This window comes from Schistocerca piceifrons, chromosome 7 (genome assembly GCF_021461385.2).
Source record: "Schistocerca piceifrons isolate TAMUIC-IGC-003096 chromosome 7, iqSchPice1.1, whole genome shotgun sequence".
NCBI lineage: Eukaryota > Metazoa > Arthropoda > Insecta > Orthoptera > Acrididae > Schistocerca > Schistocerca piceifrons.
In genome coordinates this window covers 559,066,986-559,092,250 of record NC_060144.1, presented here as the reverse complement: position 1 = coordinate 559,092,250, position 25,265 = coordinate 559,066,986, and the positions used below count along the sequence as shown (strand labels likewise).

General features: G+C 42.8%; 1 protein-coding gene across 1 annotated transcript in view; it reads right to left on the bottom strand.

The window, feature by feature from the left end:
- Positions 1–25,265, bottom strand: part of LOC124805345 — a 173,374-nt gene that overhangs the window by 40,880 nt on the left and 107,229 nt on the right. The window contains exon 4 of the mRNA XM_047265865.1: positions 25,027–25,134. Coding sequence (XP_047121821.1) covers positions 25,027–25,134 — 108 coding nt within the window. The remainder of the gene's footprint in view (positions 1–25,026; positions 25,135–25,265) is intronic.

Genomic DNA, 25,265 nt, shown 5'->3' with positions numbered 1-25,265 from the left:
AATGTGTTTGTTAATGATATAGGTCTTGAAGAGGAAGAAAAGAAAATATTGTATGCTGATGACGTGAAAATACTAAATAGTGACCAAAATATGGAACAGCTTGAGAGAAGAGCATACATTTCTGCAAATGTCACAGCTCAATGGCTGTTGAAAATGAACTGGTTATAAATCTAAAAAAGACTGTGTATGCAGTGTTTAAAAACAAGGTGAAGGCTGTAGACATGGATTTAGAGGTTGATGGAACAAGGCTGGAAGAAGTAGAATCTGCTAGATTCTTAGGTATTCTTGAGGATAATGAACTGAAATGGAAAAAACATATTAATAATGTCTGTAAGAAACTGAGATCTGTCATATTCTTAATGATGCAGTTATCACAGTATTCAGACAAGAACTTTCTGTGTACAGTATATCATGGACTTTACGAACCATACTTACAGTATGGAGTGAATGTGTGGGGAAACTCAAACAAACAAGATACAAAATGAGTGTTCACATTTTTTAAAAAAAAAAAAAAAAAAAAAAAAAAAAAAAAAAAAAAAAAAAAAAAAAAAAAAAAAAAAAAGTGCAGAAACTGTTTCAAGAAGTTAGGTATCTTAAATTTTTCATCGTTGTATATATACAAAACAATAATATTCATCACAAAAGTAGTGAGGACTGGATTGCAAATGCTAGTGTACACACCCACAAGACAAAAAGGAAGAATGAAGTATGGAGCATACCCCACAGACTGGCAATGCTAGGAAAGGGACCCCAGTACTCTGGTATCTGACTACTAAGAAGACTGCCTAAAAACCTGCAAGATAGTGTACTGGACAGTGACTTTCCAAAGAAACTTAAAGACTATCTCATTGGAAAAGAGTTTAACAGTGTTGCAGAATTCTTATGCCATTAAATTTGTATATATTGTAATTCATTATCAATGATGTAAAAATGTAAGCTAAAGGGGTAGAAAAATAAGTGATAATGAATGTTACTACTTTGACATGTTTTATATTACAAGTACATTTACTGAACACAATGTAATCTTACAGGATCAAATAAATTCAGTTCAATTCAGTTCTGTAATGAAGTACTATCTGAGATATGCTGCATAAATGTTCAGTCAGGTCTTGATAAGATTTCAACATTGTGCAGAGATTGGAAACTTCCTCTAAATGTTCAGAAATGTAAAATTTTGCACTTCACGAAATGAGAAAAACATAGTTTTCTATGACTATATTATTAATGAAAACACACTGTTGGAATCTTCCAACTCATACAAACCGCTGAGTGTAACACTTTGTAGGGGTATGAAATGGAATGATCACAAAGGTTTAGTTGTGGGCAGAGCAGGTGGTAGTCTTTGGTTCATTGGTAGAATACTGGGGAAGTGCAATCACTCTACAAAAGAGATTGCTTACAAATCACTCATGCAACCCATAGTAGAATGTGGAATCTGTACAGACAGGACCAACAGGGGATATTTAATGTATACAGACAAGGGCAGCATGAATGTGTTGTGACAGTGCCACGACGTTTAACGCTCCGCAACTCGGCTGAGCGCGGGAGCGCCACCTAGCTACGAACGGTGCCGGCCGCATGTCACGGCATGGCAGTCGAATAAGAGATACTGAGTTGTTATCATGTAACCAGCTATTGTTTCTAAGTGAGTGTGTTTGAATATCCACGCAATTATTGGTGATTAAAGGTTATAACACTTTTTGGCGACGAGGCGGATATTTTCACTGCGTTGTGGATTTGTGTGTTCGTGACGGGGCAGACATGGAACAGCTTATGCAAGTGCTCATTGAACAACAAACACAGCTGATGGCTGCTATTCAGGTGTTGTCGATGTTGCTTACTCATCGTCTGTCTTCCTCTTCTCCGCCTCCATTCCCTCCTTACAACGAGGCCGCTGAAGACTGGGAGAATTATGAGAAGCGTTTGCGGCAACACTTCTTGGCTTTCAGCGTTGTCGACACTCCTATGTGAAAGTCATTATTTCTATCTTGGATTTCCCCACGGATCTATCAGCTGCTATCTCAGTTAGCTCCTCTGCAGGAACCTGCCTCTCCGTCCTTCCAAGAAATGTGTGACTTATTGTCTAACTATTACCGAAAAAACACCCACGTCGTTGCCGCCTGCATGGCGTTCTACTGGTGTCGTAAACAGCCCCATCAATCTTACTGGGCTTGGGCGGCGGAACTACATGGTCTGAGTAGGAAATGTCAGTTTGTCATGGACACTCATCATGAGTCTTAGGCTGATTCAATGGTTAGGGATATTATTCTACGGCTTTCTCCTGATAAAGAAGTTTGGCAACATGCCCTACAACTGCCAAACCCGTTGTTGTCGGAAGTTCTAAGCATCGCTCAATCCTTTGAAGTGTCTCACACTGCTGGCACGCAAATAGACGCGTGGTGTGATGTAGGCGCTGTACAGTCAACTTTCGACATGGACAATTTGCCTGTTTCACAGGAGAACGAAGATGTGGCGGCGGTTCACTCACATAAACAACCTCGCGTTGGGCCGCAATGCTCGCAGCGAAAACAGCAACCACAGAAGCAGGTTCGTTCCGCACTTCCTTCTTGTCCACATTGTTTCGTACAGCATGACAGAGCTGCGTGTCCAAAACGTTGGGCCACGTGTAATTCATGTAGGAAAAAAGGCCACATTGCTTCTGTGTGTCAGTCCCCTAAAGTTCCTGTCGACGAGGACGAGGCATCCGACATGAATGTTAACTGTGTGCTTTCTCAAACAAATAAGTTATTTGTTACTGTTCGTGTTCTGGATAAAGACATTCGCATGCAAATGGACACTGGCTCTGCAGTAACTCTCATTAATTCTCGCACGTATTTGGAGTTGGGCTCCCCTCCCTTGTCTCCAGTTACGTGAAATCTGAGAACTTATAATAAACAGAAAATTCCTATCATTGGCCAGTTTGATGCTTCCACTGCCTACAAGTCTGTTGTTAGGCCCCTCACGTTTTATGTGGTGGATCATGCAGGCACTGAAAATCTGTTTGGTTATGATGCTTTCCAGTTGTTCGGGTTCTCCATTGATGATGAGGTGCACCTCATATCTGAGGATATTCCGTATCAACAGCTGGATGGATTGTGTTCTGAATTTTTGTCCGTGTTCTCTGCTGGTCTGGGTCGTGCCAAGGATTTTGAAGCCCACATTACTCTTAAACCTACAGCTCGCCCTAAGTTTTTCCGGGCATGCCATATTCCGGTGGCGTTGCGTGCACCTGTCAAGGCTGAGATAGAGAGGTTAACAGCTTCAGGGTTTCTCCTTCCTGTTACCTCCAGCAAATCGGCATCGCCAATCGTGGTGGTTTCTAAACCAAACGGGAGTCTGCGATTGTGTGGTGATTTTAAAGCCACTGTCAACGCTCAGAGCCTCATTGACACTTATCCTCTTCCCTGTCCTGAGGAGTTATTTACCAAGCTCGCTGGGGGCCAGTTCTTTTCCAGACTTGACTTATCGGAAGCGTACCATCAGTTGCCGTTGGATGCTTCTTCCGAGGAATTTCTCGTCATCAACACTCCTTGTGGGTTGTATCAGTACCAGCGGTTACTATTTGGCGTCGCTAGCGCACCGGCCATTTTTCAGTGGTTTTTGGAACAGCTCACGGCTTCTGTTCCCAGCTGCATAAACTATCTGGATGACATTGTTGTCACGGGGGCCTCCACTGAGGAGCACCTTCGCAATTTGCATTCACTGTTTCAGGTTTTGCATTCGGCTGGGTTGAGGTGCAATCTGGACAAGTCACAGTTCTTCCAACCCTCCATTGTGTATCTTGGTTTCCACTTGTCCCGTGAGGGTATATGTCCTCTACGTCAGCACGTTGCGGCCATTAACGCTCTACCCCGGCCGTCTACGGTCAAAGAACTTCAGGCGTTTCTAGGCGAGATGGCTTATTATCACAAATTCATTCCATCCGTGGTGGCAGTAGCTCATCCTCTGCATCAGCTGTTACGCAAAAACGTCCCTTTCTGTTGGTCCAACGAGTGTGAGCAGGCTTTTGTCCACCTGAAGGCTCATTTGCAGTCGGCGCCTTGTCTTGCCACGTTCCGTTCGGGTCAGCTCTTGGCTCTGGCGACTGACGCGTCACAGTATAGCCTAGGGGCTGTTCTCGCCCATCGGTATGAGGATGGGTCGGAATGACCCATCGCCTATGCTTCCAAGGCCCTCAATGATGTGCAACGGCGTTACTCTCAAATCGAAAAGGAGGCGCTCGCTATCATTTATGCTCTAAAAAAGTTCAGCGTTTTTTTGTATGGTTCTAAGTTTCACCTCATCACTGACCACAAGCCTCTGGTCTCTCTGTTCAGCCCATCGGTGTCGCTTCCAGATAAGGCAGCTCACCGCCTGCAACGTTGCGACTTATACTTGTCTTGTTTTCACTATGACATTCACTATCGCCCCACGGCCCAGCACGCCAATGCTGAAGCATTGTCACGATTGCCGATGTGCCCGACCCGGTTTTTGATCGTGATGAACTACTCTGTTTCCACATTGATGAGGAAGAACGTCGTGCGGTCGAGGGTTTTCCACTTACAGGTTCGCAGGTTGCATCGGCTACTGCGTGGGACCCGGTCCTGTGTCAGGTGATCGGTTTTGTTCAACGGGGTTGGCCGGACAGGACCAAGGGCCAGGCATCAGATCCCCTTCGCAACTACCATGCCTTGCACCTTCATCTGTCTGTTCGTGATGGTGTTGTTCTTCTGGCCACGGATGGCGCATCTCCATGGGTCGTGGTGCTAGCCTCTCTTCGCAAAGATGTTCTCAAACTGTTGCATGAAGGCCATTGGGGTATTTCTCGGACTAAGTCCCTGGCCCGCAGGCACGTTTATTGGCACAGTATTGATTCGGACATCGCTCACATGGTTGCTGCGTGTGGTCAGTGTGCTCAACAACTGGCTGCACCTCTCCGTGGCCTGATCCGGCGTAGCCATGGGAATGGGTGCACGCTGACTTTGCCGGCCTCTTCCTCGGTACTTATTGGCTACTGTTGATTGACGCCTTCTCGAAGTTTCCGTTTGTTGTTCGATGTCCGTCACCCACCACTGGACAAGGGATTCATCATGTTAAAGCATCGCCCTTCCATCCGCAATCGAATGGGGAGGTCGAGCGCCTTGTCTGCACTTTCAAAGCCAGATGAAAAAATTCCTTAGTGATTTTTCCACAAATGACGCTCTGCTGCAATTTCTGAGTTCTTATCGCTTCACACCTCTGGGTGATCGCAGCCCTGCTGAACTCTTGCATGGCCGCCAACCATGCACTCTACTGCACCTGTTTCACCCTGTCTGGCCTTGTGCTGTGTCCCCTAGTGCGGGAAAATACTCGGTTGGTGCCGACGTGTGGGCACGAGGATATGGATCTCACCCTAAATGGATTCCAGGGGTGGTCAAGGCTCTTCGCGGCCACCGGCTTTGTGAAATACGTACGGACAACGGCATGGTTGTTCGCCATTACGATCAGATGTGCCCACGAGTGGTGGCCACGCCGGTGCCACTGCCCCTTCCTTCGCCTCCACCAGCCCAAGAAGCCAGTCCTGTCGCTGCTGCTGATCTACTGTATGTGTTGATGCAGCCGACGTCACTACCGCTTCCAAGTCGGCCGGAACTGGCCCCAGTCACGACGCCGTCTTCTCTGGGACCCATCTCGCTGGAGCACACCCCCAGGTCCACGACACCTATGGATGCTGCTCCGGAGTTTTCACCCATCATCTTGTCCAAGAGGCACGTTCCACGCACGAGCTTCCGTCCTGGACATTTTCGACCATACTCTCGTGTCTCTCCGCGGGATCTTCTCGGGGCCTCACAAGAGGCCATGGATGTCTCCGCACTGTCCATGTCTCCAAGGAAGTGAGTGTTTTTTTTTTTCAAGGGGGGAAAAGTGTTGTGACAGTGCCACGACATTTAACAGTGCCGCCACGACAGTACACGCAAACGGCGATAGAGGCGCTCCGCAACTCGGCTGAGCGCGGGAGCGCCACCTAGCTACGAGCGGCGCCGGCCGCATGTCACGGCACGGCAGTCAAATAAGAGATACTGAGTTGTTATCATGTAACCAGCTATTGTTTCTAAGTGAGTTTGTTTGAATATCCATGCAATTATTGGTGATTAAAGGTTATAACAGAATGGTCACTGGTTTGTTTAGTCCACGGGAGAGTGTCAGAGATACTGAAGGAACTGAGATGGCAGACTCTTGAAGACAGACATAAGCTATGCCAAGAAAATCTGTTAACAAGGTTTCAAGAACCAGCTTTAAATGATTACTCTAGGGATATACTACAACCCCTTATGTATCACTCACACAGGAATTGTGAGTATAAGATTAGAATAGTTACTGTATGCATGGAGGCATTCAAACCACAATTCTTCCCATGCTCTATGTGTGAATGGAACAGGACGAAATCCTAATAACTACTAAAATGGGATTTACTCCCTGCCATGCACCTCTAGGTGGTTTGCAGAGTATAGATGTAGGTTGCAGACTATAGTTGTAGATATACAGGGGTTACAGATTTAACATAGGAATTGAGCAATGGTACAGTTTGGCATTTTTCACACACACAACCAAAACAATGGAGCGGTGAAAGAAGAACAGATAAATGAGACAGATACTTCCAAGACTGACACAGGTTCACAGTTTGAACCTTTAGTTTCGTAATGAAGATATATATGTCGGAGATAACATCTGTAAAATGACAATGAGAAGATTGTATTAAAACATGTACAAATGAAAGTTAAGAGAATACAAGCATGTACGGCAAAGAGGAAATATAGGAGTAGGACAATGAAACTGGACTTGAGCAAGAAGAGGGAAAGGAAAGATCCAAAACAGACACAAGTAGTTGGCAAAATAGTGCTTAAGGGACAAACAGTCAGAGCAATGATTGAAGAAGCTAATGCAGTCAAAGATCTCTTTTAGAGTGTTCTTTATTGTTTTGAAGGCAAAGCTTCTCTATTTGTTTCTGCGAGGAAATACTTCCCACAGGTAAGAGTATTAAAATCCTAATGACAGAAGGCCAAAGCACTTGCAACAAAGTGCCAGTGTTTGAAGCGCTCATGAAAATCAATGAAGCTCACATAATATTAGGTACAGAAAGATGGTTGAAACCTTAAATCGATAGCAGCAAGATTTTTTGGAAAAAATTAAAGGGTACATCAAAAGGACAGGCAAATGGGAGATAGAGGTGGTGTATTTGTTGCAGTAGACAAGAAACTCAAATCCAGTGAGGTAGAAATTGAAGCTGTATGTGAGATTGTTTTGGCAAGACTCAGTACCAGGGATGGTCATAAAATGATAATTGGATTCTTCTATCACCCACCAGACTCATCTCCTGATGTAACCAAAAACTTTAGAGAAAACCTCAGTTCACTCATGCGTCAGTTCCCCAATCTTACTGTAATCATCGGTGGAGACTTTAATCATCCAACAATTAAGTGGAAAAATTACTGTTTTGTTAACAGTGGGTGTGATAAGACATTCCATGAAACTTTACTAAAACCTTCCCTGAAAACTACATAGAACAACTAGTTAGGAACTCTACACATTATTGAAATATATTCGATCAAATGGCAACAAACAGATGTGACCTCTTTCAGGATGTCTATATTGAGATTGGTATCAGTGACCATGACACAGTTGTAGTAACAATTATTACCAAAGTACAAAGGTCAACTAAAAGAAGCAGAAAGATATATACACTCCTGGAAATGGAAAAAAGAACACATTGACACCGGTGTGTCAGACCCACCATACTTGCTCCGGACACTGCGGGAGGGCTGTAGAAGCAATGATCACACGCACGGCACAGCGGACACACCAGGAACCGCGGTGTTGGCCGTCGAATGGCGCTAGCTGCCCAGCATTTGTGCACCGCCGCCGTCAGTGTCAGCCAGTTTGCCGTGGCATACGGAGCTCCATCGCAGTCTTTAACACTGGTAGCATGCCGCGACAGCGTGGACGTGAACCGTATGTGCAGTTGACGGACTTTGAGCGAGGGCGTATAGTGGGCATGCGGGAGGCCGGGTGGACGTACCGCCGAATTGCTCAACACGTGGGGCGTGAGGTCTCCACAGTACATCGATGTTGTCGCCAGTGGTCGGCGGAAGGTGCACGTGCCCGTCGACCTGGGACCGGACCGCAGCGACGCACGGATGCACGCCAAGACCGTAGGATCCTACGCAGTGCCGTAGGGGACCGCACCGCCACTTCCCAGCAAATTAGGGACACTGTTGCTCCTGGGGTATCGGCGAGGACCATTCGCAACCGTCTCCATGAAGCTGGGCTACGGTCCCGCACACCGTTAGGCCGTCTTCCGCTCACGCCCCAACATCGTGCAGCCCGCCTCCAGTGGTGTCGCGACAGGCGTGAATGGAGGGATAAATGGAGACGTGTCGTCTTCAGCGATGAGAGTCGCTTCTGCCTTGGTGGCAATGATGGTCGTATACGTGTTTGGCGCCGTGCAGGTGAGCGCCACAATCAGGACTGCATACGACCGAGGCACACAGGGCCAACACCTGGCATCATGGTGTGGGGAGCGATCTCCTACACTGGCCGTACACCACTGGTGATCGTCGAGGGGACACTGAATAGTGCACGGTACATCCAAACCGTCATCGAACCCATCGTTCTACCATTCCTAGACCGGCAAGGGAACTTGCTGTTCCAACAGGACAATGCACGTCCGCATGTATCCCGTGCCACCCAACGTGCTCTAGAAGGTGTAAGTCAACTACCCTGGCCAGCAAGATCTCCGGATCTGTCCCCCATTGAGCATGTTTGGGACTGGATGAAGCGTCGTCTCACGCGGTCTGCACGTCCAGCACGAACGCTGGTCCAACTGAGGCGCCAGGTGGAAATGGCATGGCAAGCCGTTCCACAGGACTACATCCAGCATCTCTACGATCGTCTCCATGGGAGAATAGCAGCCTGCATTGCTGCGAAAGGTGGATATACACTGTACTAGTGCCGACATTGTGCATGCTCTGTTGCCTGTGTCTATGTGCCTGTGGTTCTGTCAGTGTGATCATGTGATGTATCTGACCCCAGGAATGTGTCAATAAAGTTTCCCCTTCCTGGGACAATGAATTCACGGTGTTCTTATTTCAATTTCCAGGAGTGTATGTTCAGTAAACAGGATAAAAGATCAGTAATTTCATATCTCAATTAGAAACTTGAAACTTTCAGCACAGGTCAGGGGCATGTAGAGGAACTCTGGCTCAAGCTTAAAAGAATAGTTGACCACACACTGGATAGATGTGTACCCTGTAAAGCAGTTCATAAAGGGAGGGAACCTCCATGGTATATATTCACTGTCAAGAAAATTCTAAAGAAACAGAGATTACTGCATAACAGGTGTAAAACAAAGTGTAGGTCTATAGATAGAGAGATGCTGAATGAAAAACATTCAGCTGTCAAGAGAGCAATGTGTGATGCCTTCAGCAACTACCATAGCAGAATATTGTCAAATGACATTTTACAAAATCCAAAGAAATCTGGTCACATGTAAAGGCTGTCAGTGTCCAGTCCCTAGCAAATGAGACAGGAACTGAAATCGAGGGTAGAAAGCAAATGGTGAAATGCTTAACTCCATTTTCAAATGTTCCTTTACAAAGGAAAACCCAGAAGAATTGCCCCACTGAAAAGATGAAACAATTAAGTGTTAGTGTCAGTGGCATTGAGAAACAGCTGAAATCGTTAAAACTGATAAAGCTCGAGACCCAAGGAATCCCTGTCAGTTTCTATATTGAATTTGAAGCTGAGTTAGCCCCTCTTTTAGGTATAATCTGTCGTAGATCCCTCAAATAAAACATCTTGCCAATTTTTGGAAAAAGGCACAAGTCACACCCATCTACCAGAAGGGCAGTAGAAATGATCCACAAAACTACCATCCAGTATCCTTGACATCAGCTTGTTGTAGAGTCTTAGAACATGTTATGAGCTCAAACATAATGAAGTATCTTGAACAGAATGACCTCCTCAATGCCAAGCAGCAAGGATTTTGAAAACATCAATCATGTGAAACCCAACTCACACTTTTCTCACATGACATAGTGAAAGCTTTGGGTCAAGGCTACCGGGTGGATGTATTATTTCTTGATTTCTGAAAAGCATTTGACTCATTACTGTGTCTATGCTTATTTTCAAAAGTATGATCATACGGCATATCAAGTGAAAGTGGTGACTTTTTGGTTGGGAGGACACAGCATGTTATCTTGGATGAGGAGACATTGTCGATGTAGAAGTCAATATATTTTGTATAAATGGCAACATCAGTCTTAAAGACTTTATTTTACAAACCGATTTGTCTCTGTATGCCCATCTTCAGTGCAAACTATAGGCCCATATCATAATAACACAACATTTTCTATGAAGTGTAACATGTATTGTGATGATTACTTCCAACAGATATCTTCACTTTTACTGCGTACAATAATTTTAAAATTATGGAAGAACCTCTCTATGAAGTGTAACATGTATTGTGATGATTACTTCCAACAGATATCTTCACTTTTACTGCGTACAATAATTTTAAAATTATAGAAGAACCTCTCTCATGACAGCAGCTGTTGTTCTAACATACATTCTGACTGTATGTTGGTTCGGCAACTGGTAAGGTCACAAGAGAGGTTGTTCTGTAATTTCAAAATTATTGTATGCAGTAAAAGTGAATATTTAAATAGTTTGCACTGAAGCTGGTCACATAAAGACCAAAATCAATCAGTAAACTAAAGGATTTAATTCTTTACGGCCGATGCCACCGTTTATCCAAAATACATTGACAATAATATGGTTGTGGTGCACATGGTTTCCAATGGAATTAGACGTCAAGAAGTAGAAGTAGCTTCAGGTGTGTCCTAGGGAAGTGTGTTGGAAACCTTGCTGTTCATGTTATATATTAATGACCTTGCAGATAATATTAATAGTAAAGTCAGGTTTTTAGCAAATAATGAAGTAGTATCTGAAAGAAGTTGCATAAATATTCGTTTAGATTCTGATAAGATTTCAATGTGGTGCAGAGATTGGTAACTTGCTTCAGAAACATAAAATTTTGCACTTCACAAAACAAAATATCATAATATCCTATAATGTCAATGAGCCACTGCTGGAATCAGCCAACTCATACATATAACAGGATGTGACACCTTGTAGGGATATGAAATGGAATGATCACATAGGGTCTATTGTAGGTAAGGCAGGTTGTAGTCTTCAGTTTATTAGGAAAATTCTGGAGAAGTGCTGTCAGTCTACAAAGGAGATTGCTTACAAATCATTCATGTGACTGCTTCTAGAATATTGCTGAAGTATGTGAGACCCATACCAGACAGGACTAACACAGGATATTCAACATATACAGAGATAGGCAGCACAAATAGTCACAGGTTTATTTAACACATAAGAGAGGGCCACAGAGTACTGAAGGAACTGAACTGAAAGACTCTTGAAGGTAGAGGTAAATTATCCTGAGTAAGTCTGTTAACAAAGTTTAAGAACCAGCTTGAAATGATTGCTCTAGAAACGTACAAAAATCCCATACGTATTGCTCACATAGGGATCATGAGGCTAAGATTAGAATAATTACTGCACACACAGGCGTTCAAATAATTATTCTTCTGGCACTCCATACGTGAATGAAACAGAAATAAACCTTAATAATTGGTACAATTGGACATACCCTCTGCCAGGCACCTCACGATGTTTTGCAGAGTATAGGCCTATATATAGATGTAGATGTAGAAATTTAAGTCTAGTGACAATGAGCCATTGTTTATTATTATTATTATTGTTATTTATATTAGCATGATCCATTAAAAAGAGTAATATTGCATGTGTTGATTAATTTAATTACAACTTTTGTCATACATACAAAAAATATATTTTAAATATTGCATAGTTTCTCTTACAATGTTTACTGCCTTCAAATTAGTACAGAGTTTGTTTTGGGACTGGTGCCGGAAATTTTTACATTTGTAAATTGTATTGAATTACAGAATTTGTAGAAGTACCTTAAAAAGAGTTATACCTGTTCATTTTTGCTAACTGGCCAATTTCCATGTTTCAATATTACCGTTTTTGGTAGTATGTTTCTCCTCCTCTTCAAGCTGCTACATTTCAATAACATGGGGTCTACAGTTTGATTACCTCCAGCAGATGGGCATACGACACTGTTGGTTATTCTGAATTGATGGTAGTAAGCCTTCAGTTTTCAGAAATAAGATTAGAATGCTGCAGAAGAAAATCTGCATTATAGACTTTACATTGATTAAAGCTCACACAGGCATAAGGAAATGAATTTACAGACCAGCTGGCAAAGAGGCAACCAGATCACACGAGGAAGTTAGCTATATCAAACATTCCAAAACCTTCCTGAAACAAACATCACAAAAAGCAGTTCTGGAAGATAGGGAGGAAGAATGGCAATAGCCTACAAAAGGAATTATTAGAAATGAATATTTTTCCAATGAGGCACCAAAGACTAGCATTGAGACTAGCAGTCTCTCCTAATTTCACAGTGATGATAATGTGACGCAGAAAACTCAGTCTACAGCATCTGCCACCAAATGGCACCTGAGGCTCCTTGTACATCCAGGCTTATCATTAACACATATTGGCACTGCACCAGACTCTCTTAAACATTTTTTTACTGCTTCTAAAGCGTCTACTGTGTTTTTTCTAATGAGTAAACCATACTGGTTGTTCTTTAATAAGTCCTTTGAAGAATCAAAGTACATGATTCTATTTATTAGCAGTTTTCCCAGCACTTTTGCCTCTATACAGGAGGCTAACTGGCTGCTATTTAGTAACTTGTGTACTGTTCTGCTTTTTCAGTTTTACTACTGATTTTATTTTGGGTTTCTTCCATTTCTTCAGAAAACAGCCATGTTTTGAGCAAGTGTTGTACATCACTGTGACATACTTTGGAAAAAGGCTGAACATGTGAAGGAGTATTGTATTGTTGATTCCACTTTCCCCAGGGCTATTATTTTGATTTGATCTTTTTATAACACTATCCAGTGACCATCTATCGAAAGCTGGAATAACACCTTTTGCAGCATGCTCCACTGTGAGATATGGAGGAAGAGAGCTACTGGGGTTCTGGAAGGTACCAACAGGGATGTGGAGCCATGCTGACACCAGTGCTGTGGTCAGCTATGCTATGTTTCTCAGTTGAGGGAATTATGGCACGAGAGCCCCGTTGAGGTGGTCCCACAAATTCCCAATTTGGTTTAAATCCAGGGAGTCTGGTGGCTAGGTCGGTATAGTGAACTCATCCTGCTGCTCTTCAAACCATGCACATACACTGCAAGCTGTATGATACATTGCATTGTCCCCCTGGTAGATGCCATCATGCTGAGGAAAAACGAACTGCATGTAGGAGTGAACATAATAATTGTATTGATACATTACACCCTCCAGAATGACACAATCACCCAGGAAAAGCCATAAAAACATGCCCCAGATCATAGCAACCCCTCCTTTGGCCTAGATCTTTCAGACGGTCCAATGGCCATCTGTCCAATTGATTTGAAAACTCCACCTGTTTCCACTAAGTGGACATCCAGTTCTGTCTGGTACTGGCTTGTAAGTTTCAGCCTTCGTTGCTGAAGAACAGCAGTCACCATGTGCGTATGATCTGGGTGCCTGCTGTGGAGACCCACAAGCTGCAATATTCACTGAACAGTCACTGAGGAGACACTGTTGGTAGCCCCTATGTTCATCTGGGTGATCAGTTGCTCAACAGTTGCATGTCTATTCACATGTACACATCTCTACAGCCTCCATTTACTCTTGTCATCCATGACCCATGGTGCACCATAGTTGCCTCAGTGTCAGTTTGGATAACGCCATTTTTCCATATGTGGTATACTTAAACCATGGCAGCACATGAACAGTTTACAGACGTTGCCATTTGAAAAGTGCTTCCAGCCTTGGACCAAAAGCCAATGATCATGCACTCTTTGATGTCACATAAATCACTCCATTTTTGCATTACAACAATGACTTTACTGTTTTCTGCATCCCCCTAAAACACTTTATATACCCTTTAACACTAGAGCTGCCACCTGCAGTACGTGAGTGGTTATTGTAAGTTTATGTTGAACATAGGCATTGGTCACATTAATATGACTGTACCGTATATTTCAAGGATTTATTGTTCTGTAAATATTCTGTCATCAGTCATTTCTACAGCTTTATGTGTCTGAAATTGTATTTACTTGTGATGCTCACTATCTGCTGTTTCTTCCTATGTTGGTGCAAAATAATCAAGCTTATACTTGTTTGTGTCTTCTACATTAGTATTATTTGATTTCTTCAAAGTTATCATCATCAATCTGTTTACTACTTCTCTTTGGTGAAGTGTGGTCTCTTTCTATGTACCGTAAACTCCTCATCACTTTTCATCCTTTGATAAAGTTGCCTAATTGCATTTTCATTTTTCATCTTTTTTGTTAATTCATGTGCAGACCAGGAATTGACTGTTACTGCATGTGTCACTTTACTGCAATCCATTTTTTAAATTGTTTTATATTCATCTTCAATTTTTTCCCCTTCTGTTTCTCTTTCATCTAAATGGTCCACCTTATCGTCTATTTCCCTTGTATTCACTGTGGCACTGTTTAAAATATTCATAGAGAAGCTCTTCAACGACATACTCATCAAATTCGTCGGTGATGAATTTGTCTGAAATCAAGTTTTCATTGAGTTTAGCCACATGTTTTCCTATACTGAAGTGAATGATTTTATAATCTGAATACCATACTTCTTTGCTACATTCCACTGATGCACACACATCAAAAAAAGTTTTGCATCACCTCGATTTTGAGAAATCCAGAACCTGTACAGAAAATTGGAATAGAGATCAACATAAAGATAATTTCTGCCCTTTTTATTGCTCATGAAAACCACACATTGCATGTTTTACCACCATACAGCAAGACCTTCAGAGTTGGTGGTACACATTGCTGTACACACCGGTACCTCGTCACATACTATCCACAAGTTCATCAAGGCACTGTTGGTCCAGATTGTCCCACTCCTCAACAGTGATTCAGCATAGATCCCTCACAGTGGTTGGTGGGTAACATCATCCATAAACAGCCCCTTTCAATCTATCCCAGGCTTGTTTCATAGGGTTCATGTCTGGAGAACATGCTGGCCACTCTAGTCGAGTTATGTTGTTATCCTGAAGGAATTCATTCACAAGATGTGCACGATGGGGGCGCGAATTGTCATTCATGAAGAGGAATGCCTTGCCTATATGCTGCCAATATGGTTGCACTATCGGTCGGAGGATGGCATTCACATATCATAAGGCCGTTACGGCACCTTCCGTGACCACCAGCGGCGTACGTCAGCCCCACATAATGCCACCCCAAAACATCAGGGAACCTCCAACTTGCTGCACTCACTGGACAGTGTGTCTAAGGCACAGTTGCCTCCAAACACATCTTTGACGATTGTCTGGTTGAAGGCATATGTGACTCTCATCTGTGAAAAGAACATGATGCCAATCCTGAGTGATCCACTCGGCATGTTGTTGGGCCCACCAGTACCACACTGCATTGTGGTTGCAAAGATGGACCTCACCATGGACATCAGGAGTGAAGCTGCGCATCATGCAGCCTATTGCGCACAGTTTGAGTCATAACACAACGTCCTGTGGCTGCAGGAAAAGCATTATTCAACATGATGGTGCTGTCAGGCTTCCTCCGAGCCATAATTTGTAGGTAGCAGTCATCCACTGCAACAGTAGCCCTGCGGTGGCCTGAGCGAGGCACATCATCAACAGTTCCTGTTTCTCCGTATCTCCTCCATGTCTGAACAACATTGCTTTGGTTCATTCCAAGATGCCTGGACACTTCCCTTGTTGAGAGCCCTTCCTGGCACAAAGTAACAAAGTCGATGCAATCAAACCACTATTGACAGTCTAAGCATGGCTGAACTACAGACAACACAAGCCGTGTACCTCCTTCCTGGTGGAATGACTGGAACTGATTGGCTGTCAGACCCCCCCACCCCCCCAGTCTAATAGGTGCTGCTCATGCATGGTTGCTTACACCTTTGGGAGGGTTTAGTAATGTCTCTGAACAGTCAAAGGGACTATGCCCGTGATACAATATTCACAATTAATGTCTATCTTCAGGAGTTCCAGGAACTGGGGTGATGCAAAATGTTTTTTGATGTGTGTGTTTTAGGTAGCATGTAAGTGTACTGTATTGTGTGTCAATACTACTTTAGCCTCCGTTACTTGCAAAAGTAGTTGTGTCACTGGCTTCAGTCATAATGGATAAGTCTATCATATTCAAGTATTCTTCCAAGTTATTGGTTACTGAACCATGCCACATTTCTATCAGTGGAAGTTAGAATTCCAGCCCTTTTCTAATAGACAAAATTTTATCAACTTTTCCTAAATCAGATTGTATGTCCCCTCCAATTTTTATTTCTATTACCACAATGTCCGTGTCTGCATAATGGTTCAAAATTTGCTGGTGTCTATTATTGTGGCAGTTTCCTTTCTATTCATGTACTGAAACTTCCATACTTTGGCATTATTCCATAGATTTTATTTTGTATACAGTATGGTTCCTCGGTGAACACCATATCTATGTTGTTTCCTTGTACGAATTCCTAAAGATTGTGAATTGCACCACCGGAACACTGCAAGTTTATGTGAATGTACTTGATGCCTGCCATGATGGAATTTCTGTTTCCAAGGTGAGGCAGATGTTGAAAATTTTGTCTTGTTCTAAAATTTTTCGTTCTGGAAATTCTCTTTTCTGTCTGAATTTTTAGGTTCAAATGGTTCAAATGGCTCAACTGCTGAGGTCATTAGTCCCCTAGAACTAGTTAAACCTAACTAACCTAAGGACATCACACACATCCATGCCCGAGGCAGGATTTGAACCTGCGACCGTAGCGGTCTCACGGTTCCAGACTGCAGCGCCAGAACCGCGCGGCCACTTCGGCCGGCCTGAATTTTTAGAGAGTTGGTGTCTTTTGCGAATTGTTTTGCTACTGAGAGGACCTTTTTAGTATTCCTAGTGGCTTTCAAGAACCTTGTAAATTCAATAGGAGAGAAGAGTTGACCTTTGAAATAACATGCTTTCACACTGTATGACGTTAGTGCTGATGGCACTAATTCAAATTCTGACACTGCATTATCTAGTTCATCCATGGATTGGCCATAACTGGAAATATATTAATTTCTGAAAGGTGAGTCTGTATTAGTTGGACTTCCTCATTTGATTCTGTGTAAGTGGGAAGTCGTATCTATCATTGTCCACTAACAAGTGAACATGCATTATCAATGACTTATGAACATATCTGCTGGTGTCAAACAATGGAAACTCCAAGCTGAAATATTAACAACATTAGGAAAATGATAGTGGTTACTCACCAAACGATGACCCTCTGAGTTTCAGGCAACCACAACAAAAAGTCCTTTACCCATTATAGCTTTTGGCCAAAGCCTTCTTCAGCAAAGAAAACGCACATAAACTCACACAAGCAAGCACACCTCATGCACACATGACTGCTACCACTGGCAGCTCTGGCCAGATAGCAACTGTCACATGAATAGCAATCTGGAGTGGGGGGAGGGGGGAGGGGGGAGGGAGGAGGAGAGTGAGGGATAGCTAGGTACATGTGGCGGGGGGTTGGGGGGGTGGGGGGTAGAACAGCACTGTCTGACAGGGCAACAGGGCAAGTAGGTACAAAAGTTCACCGAGTGCAGCATCAAGATGTAGGACATTGGTTGGGGAAAAAATGGGGAATGAAAAAGGAGAGGAGTGAAAAAGGGGCAGGATGGATGAGTACACTGGCAGAGGGCGGCACACAAAGATGAAAGAATGTGGAAAGTGAGGTGGTGACAGGATGAGAGGATGGAAGCTGGTGGGTAGTGGGTGTGTGGACAGTAGGTTACAGTAGGTTGAAGCTGGGATACTTTCGAGAGCAGAGAATGCGTTGTAAGGATAACTCCCATCTGTGTAGTTCAGAAAAGCTGATAGTGCAGGAGAGGATCCAGATGGCATGGGTTGTGAAGCAGCCACTGAAATCAAGCATGTTGTGTTCAGCTGGACATTGTATCACAGGATGGTCTACTTTTCTTTTGGCCACAGTTTGGTGGTGGTCGTTCTTCCTGGTGGACAGCTGGTTGGTAGTCATACCAATACAAAAAGCTGGTGTGCAACATTGCTTTCACAGTGGCCTGACCTATGATGGGGTAAGATAAACCTGTGTCAGGACTGGAATAGGAAGTGCTTGGTGGGTGGATTGACCAAGTATGCACCTGGATCTTCCACAGGGATATGATACTTGTGGCAAGGGATTGGGATTGGGAGTTGCATGTGGATGGACTAGGATGTTGTGGTAATGGGGAGTGGGGGTGGAGAAAATTATGGGACACCATTAAGGAGGGGTGGGAAAGATTTTCGGTAGGATGTGCCTCATTCCAGGGCAGGATGACAGGTAATCAAAGCCATGGCTAAGGATGTGGTTCAGTTGTTCCAGTACAGAGTGGTGTTGGGTAATGAAGAAGGAATTTGTCTATGGGTGGCTTTTGGGAGTGGTGAAAGGGTTAGGGGTGTATGTGGAAATGGCACAGGAAATCTATTTGTGGACTATGCTCAGGGCATACTGTCTGTCTGTGGAGGCCTAGGTGAGACCCTCAGTATACTGGAAGGGGAGTTCTTATCACTGCAGATACACTGGCCACAGGTGGCAAGGATGTACAGGAGGGATTTTTTGATGTGTAAGGGATGGTTTCCATCAAAATGTAGGTACTGTTGGTGGTTAGTGGGTTTGAATTGGACAGAAATGTGGATGGAGCCATCAGAGAAGAGGTGGTCAACATCTAGAAAGGTGTCACGCTAGGTTGGAGAGGACCATGTGGGCTTTGAGTCCAGATCATGAAGATATCATCAATGAACCTGAACCAGACCAGTCATTTGGGGTTTTGGGAAGCAAGGAAGGCTTCCTCTAGAAGGGCCCATAAACAGGTGGGCACAGGAGGGTGCCATGCGGGTGCCCAAGGCTGTGCTGTGGATTTGTTTGTATATCTTCCCTTCAGAGGAATAGTAGTTATGTGTTAGAGTAAAGTTGGATAGGAGAATGAGGAATGAGACAGTGAGTTTGGAGTCAAAAGGACATTAGGAAAGGTAGTGTTCAATTGCGGCAAGACCATGGGCATGAGGGATGTTGATGCACAGGAAAGGGATATCGACAGTGACCATTAAGAAACAAAGGGAGGTAAAGTCATGGGGTTGTTGGAGAGTCAGTGGAGGAAGTGTTTGATATCTTTGATGTGGGAGGCTAGATTATGTGCAGTTGGTTGGAGGTGTTGGTCAATGAGGGCCTAAATCCTTTCAGTGGGGCCACAGTAACCAGCTACAATGGGGTACCCATGATAGTTAAGATTGTGAATTTTGGGGAGCATATGGAAAGTGGATGTAGTGGGTGTCACAGGTATAGAAGGTAAATTGATTCAGGGGAGAAGTTCTGGGAAGGACCTAAGACTTTAAGCAGGGATTTGAGGTTATGTTGGACCCTTTGGTTGTGATCATTCTGTCAGTGTTTATAGGTAGATGGGTCAGACAATTGGTAGAGGCTTTCTGACCAGTAATCACTATGACTCTTCATGACAGTGGTGGAGCCTTTCTCTCCAGGGAGGATGGTTAGGTCAGGATCTGCTTTAAGATTGTGTATGGCTGCCCTTTCTTCTGCTGAAAGGTCGATGTTCTTAGGAAGGGACCTGGCAAAGGATGGTGAAGCCAAGATGGAGGCAAGGAATTCCTGGAAGATAATCAGAAGGTGGTTAGGTGGGAGGGGATGAGGTTGGATGGTGGTATGAACTGGAAGAGGCAGAGTTCAATGTTGGAAATAGGTTGGTTTTGGTTGGAGGGATTTGAGGCAAAGAAGTGCTTCCATTGCAGGTATCAGGAGAAGGAGAATAGGTCTGACTAATCCAACATGGTTAAATTTGGGTGTAAGGCTAAAGGTGAGGCCTTTGAATAGGACTGAGGATTTTGGTGGAATGGTTAACAACAGTGTTCTATGATTGTTTAGGCTCTGGATTTGAAGTGTTGGTAGGGAGTTTTATGGGACGTGGCAAGTTGAAAAGGTCCATTAAGCGGGGTCTGGGTGCTATGATGTATTGAAGAGGAGGAAAACTGTGGATGGGATAGGGTAAGAATAATGGTGCCCATGGCATTAGTAGGATGATGGCAGCTTGGATAACTTCATTTGTCCATTTACTATGACACTTCCCACTTCTCAATACCATCATTGCCACAACAAATCTGGATACCCTATTTTAGCTGGTTATTGTGCTCCCACTGAAAGAATATCAGGCCTCACTGACACATCGAATCAATTGCCTGTAATCTAACCTATCACATCAAAGATAGCAACCACTTCCTTCACCAACTATCCACCATTGCCACTCTTTTACCTGCTGGTTCCCTAATGGTCACTTTTGACACCACTTTCCTATACACCAACATCCCTCTTGCCCATGATCTTGCTGAATACTACCTTTCCCAACATCCTTCAGACTCCTAACTCACCATCTCCTTCTTATAACCAACTTTATCCTTAACACATAACTACTTCTCCTTTAAAGGGAAGGTATACAAACGAATCTGCAGCACAGTCATGGGCACATGCATGGCAACCTCATATGCCAACCTGTTTATTGGCCATCTAGAGGAAACATTCCTAGCCTTCCAATACTCCAAAGCCCTGATATGATTCAGGTTAATTAATTATATCTTCATGATCTGGACTCAGGGCAAGACAATGTATTCTCATTTCTTCACAACCTTCTCTTCTCCCCCATCTGCTTCACCTGGTCCTCCTCAACCAGCATGCCATCCTCCTAGACAATGACACTCTCTTCTCTGAAGACTCCATCCAGACCTCTATGTAGATCAAATACACTAACCACCAACAGTACCCACGTTTTGGCAGATGCCATTCTTTTCACATCAATAAAATCACTCTGTACAACCTTGCCACCTGGGGACAGAGTATCTGCAGTGATAAGAACTCCCTTTCCCAATATGCTGAGGGTCCCACCAGGGCCTTCATGGACAGACACTTTCCCCAGGGCATAGTCAACAAATAGATTTCCATTGCTATTTCCTGATACACCCCCAATCCTCCCACCACTCCCAAAAGCATCTACTAGAAAATGCCCCCTTCATTACCCAACACCACTCTGGACTGAAACACCTGAACTACGTCCTTTGCCAGGGCTTTGATTACCTATCTTCCTGTCCTAAAGTAAGTGACTTCCTACCCAATATCTTCCCACCACTCCTGAAGTGGTGTCATGTTGCTCACCCAATCTTGACAATATCCTAGTCCACTCATATGCCAATCCCACCCCCTCGCCGCAGGTATCATATCCCTGTGGAAGACACAGGTGCAAGCCTACTCAGTCCACTTACCAACCACTTCCTATTCCAGTCCCAACACATGCTTATCTTACCAAATCAATGGCCAGGTCACCTATAAAACCAGTCATGCTGTATACCACTTCCAATGCAACTGTTGTACAGCTTTTCATATTGGTATGACTACCAACCATCTGTCCACCAGAATGAACGGCCACTCCCAAACTGTGGCCAGGAGCAAATTAGACCACCCTGTGGTTCAAGGTGCAGCTGAACACAACATGCTTGATTTCAATGGCTGCTTCACAACCCAAGCCATCTGGGTCCTCCCCTCTGAAACCAGATTTTCTGAACTGTGCAGATGGGGGTTATCCTCACAACACATTCTCTGTTCCCAAAATTATCCTGGCCTTTACCTACAGTAACCTACTGTCCACACATCCTCCACCCACCAGTTTCCGTTCTCTCGTCCTATTACCAACCCCCTTTCCACATTCCCTAATCCTCTGTGCCACTCTGACAGTATACTCATCCATCCTTTCCTGTTCCTTGCTCATCTTCTTTATCGCTCCTCTCCTTTTCCATTCTCCATTTTGCTCCTTGTGTGACCTACTTCTCGATGCTGCACCTGGCAGTCTCTAGTATGTGCCTGCCTGCCAGACAGTGCTCTTCCCCCCACCTGTACCCTGCTATCCCTCCCCGTTCCCCACCCTGCTACAGATTGCTATTCATGTGACACTCGCATTCTGGTGATAGCTGCTGGTGATAGTGACCATGTGTCTGTGATGTTTGCTTGCTTGTGTGAATGTGTGTGTATTTTCTTTGCTGAAGGAAGCTTTGGCCAAGAGCTGTGATGTGTAACAGTCTTTTCACTGTGCCTGTCTGCAGCTGATGTGCTGAAGTATTATTGGCTGTCATTAACAGTGTTTTTTCCACAGTAATGTTGAAATTTTCATTATCCTGTGATTTATATTGCTGATCAATAATTGATGCTTGAGCCTTTATTTTGAGCTTCTGGATTCTTTCACTTATATTCTGGTGGTTCTGTATCAGATGAAGAGGAACGTCTCTTTTTATGTTCAGGGTAGCTTTATAGTTAGAGCAAATTATATCGTCCAATGATATATAGTCTGTGAAAATAGTTACCTTTAATGAAATCTGCATTTTGGATAACTCTATACTAAAATCTTAAATGATACATTGTGCACTACATTGAAAACATTTTATGTGAGCACATCTAGGTATGGTTGATAATTATGAATTTTTGTTTAGAGAGTTCTGAAATAGATCTACAGATTTGAGCAAAATTCCAGCTATTCATTAATGCTGTAGGAGCTGCTGTTTATTAGTAGATTTGGACTCTTCTTTAGAGAGTGCCATGTGCCCCTGCCTCCCACACACATGCACACACACATTCCAGACACTTGTCATTTAATATTTCAACCCATGCAATCTCTAAGATAGATATGCAAGTCCAAGCATGTCAGATTGCAAGTGTACAAATGTGTAAATTACTTAATGACATGTTTATTTACTTAGCACCCATATTATCACATTCATGATGTTGGACTTGTCAAAGTACAGACAGTATAAAATATTACATATTTACACCATGTACAAAATCTTATCATTGGTATCAACACATCTTTATAACAAAAACATTATTCTGCTTATGTAGGCTACATATAGATAGAAGAAAAGCTTGCGAAACCCCTTGGCTGATTTTACTAAAACTTTTAAATACCAGTACTTTAGTTAACTAGGCATAGTAACATTCAGCACAAAAGCTAGGTGCATAATTACATACATACATGGATGAAAGAAGTTTGGTTTTATCTAGGTATGGTTGATAATTATGAATTTTTGTTTAGAGAGTTCTGAAATAGATCTACAGATTTGAGCAAAATTCCAGCTATTCATTAATGCTGTAGAAGCTGCTGTTTATTAGTAGATTTTTTTAGTTATTTTTTAATGTATTACTGTTTGATATTTTTTGATGCTATCTGGCAATGCACTGTACAGAATTTTTGGTTTGTAGACAGCACTGTCCTGATATTTTGATTTTATGTGCACATCCCTATGATAGTCATCCCTGTTCCTTGTTTGATAATGGTGGATCTCACTATTCAAAGGTGAAACTTGATGGTTTTAACCAAGCATATGCTTTCAAATATAAATATAGATGGTAAAGTCATGATTTATAATTTCTTAAACATACCTCTACATGGTACTCTGTAAGCAACATCACTTATTAATCTTAAAGCTTTCTTTTGGAGCTTAAAAGACTGCTTTGCAAAAGAGGTATTTCCCCAGAACACTATTCCATACTTCAGTAGACAATGCACATGTGCATAATAAGCACTTAACACTGTTTCGGTATTGCAGCAATCTTTAAGCTCTCTTAATATGTAACAGTACTTGCTTAATTTTTTGTTAAGCATTTCTACATGTTTTCCCATCTTAGATGCTCATCCACCCATAATCCTAAAAAATTTATGTGATTCTTTTGCTGAATTTGGCTATTCGATAATGTGAATTTTACATTTGTCCTATCACTCCATACAGTTTTCTTGTCATTGACAACTAGACAGTTATCTTTAAACCATTTTTCTGCCACTTTTACTGTTTTGTTGATTTTTTGCTGCATCTCATAGTCATTCTTCCCTTTCATAATGAAGCTGGTATCATCAGCAAATAATATTGTCTCAGCTGTTGAAAACTGTTGAGGTAGGTCATTAATAAATATCAAGAATAACAATAGTCTCAATACCGAGCCCTGGGGCACACCATAATTAACTTTTTTTACCGAGCGAGGTGGCGCAGTGGTTAAACACTGGACTCGCATTCGGAAGGATGACGGTTCAATCCTGCGTCTGGCCAACCTGATTTAGGTTTTCCATGATTTCCCTAAATCGCTCCAGGCAAATGCCGGGATGGTTCCTTTCAAAGGGCATGGCCGACTTCCTTCCCCGTCCTTCCCTAATCCAATGAGACCGATGACCTTGCTGTCTGGTCAAAAACAACCCAACAACCCAATTAACTTTTATATTCAGATTGGTGCGAATATCCATCCTGAGAAATTTGTACCCTTTGTTTCCTTTCAGTTAAATATGACTTGAACCACTTGTGGGAAATACCATGGATACCATAATTATCCAGTTTTAACAGCAGTAGATTATGATTTATAAGATCGAACGTTTTGGAGAGGTCCATAAACAACACACAGATCAGTTCCTTGTTGTCAATAGCTTTGTAAACAAGTTTTAGGAAACTGTAGAGAGTTGTTTGTGTAGATTTGCCTTTTCTGAAACCATTCTGTGCATTTACAAGAATGTAACATGTTTCATTAATTTGTAATTTCATGGTATTTAATGTTCACAAAGTCAGCCAATACAAATACAGAATTTTGCCACTCAAATTGCTGCAGCCTGGTACTGTGTTATATTGAAAATTAATATCTGTGTGAACAGTACTATTATATGGAGCCTGTATAAAAATTTTTTTGACTTTTTCTATCAAAATAAATAACACTAAAAAATAGTGAAAAAACATTACATAATATGCTATCTTTTCACATGTTAATCAATATGTATTCCAGGTTGAGCAAATGGATTTATGTTTTTAAACTTACCTGAACTGTAGGATTCTGCAGGATCCATGGCAGCAGAGAATCTTGATGTTTTTTTCCTTGCTTCCCAGTATTTTTGGGTGCTCCTTGTTGGATGAAGAAATTGCTGATCTGTTAATGAATGTTGCTTTAAGTGACTTACTTTCATTTGTGGTAGCATCGTTTGCAGATTATGATATGAAGCTAAATAATCACTGTGCATAATGAGGGCTGATAAAAGAACAATCTGAATTTGAGAAGAT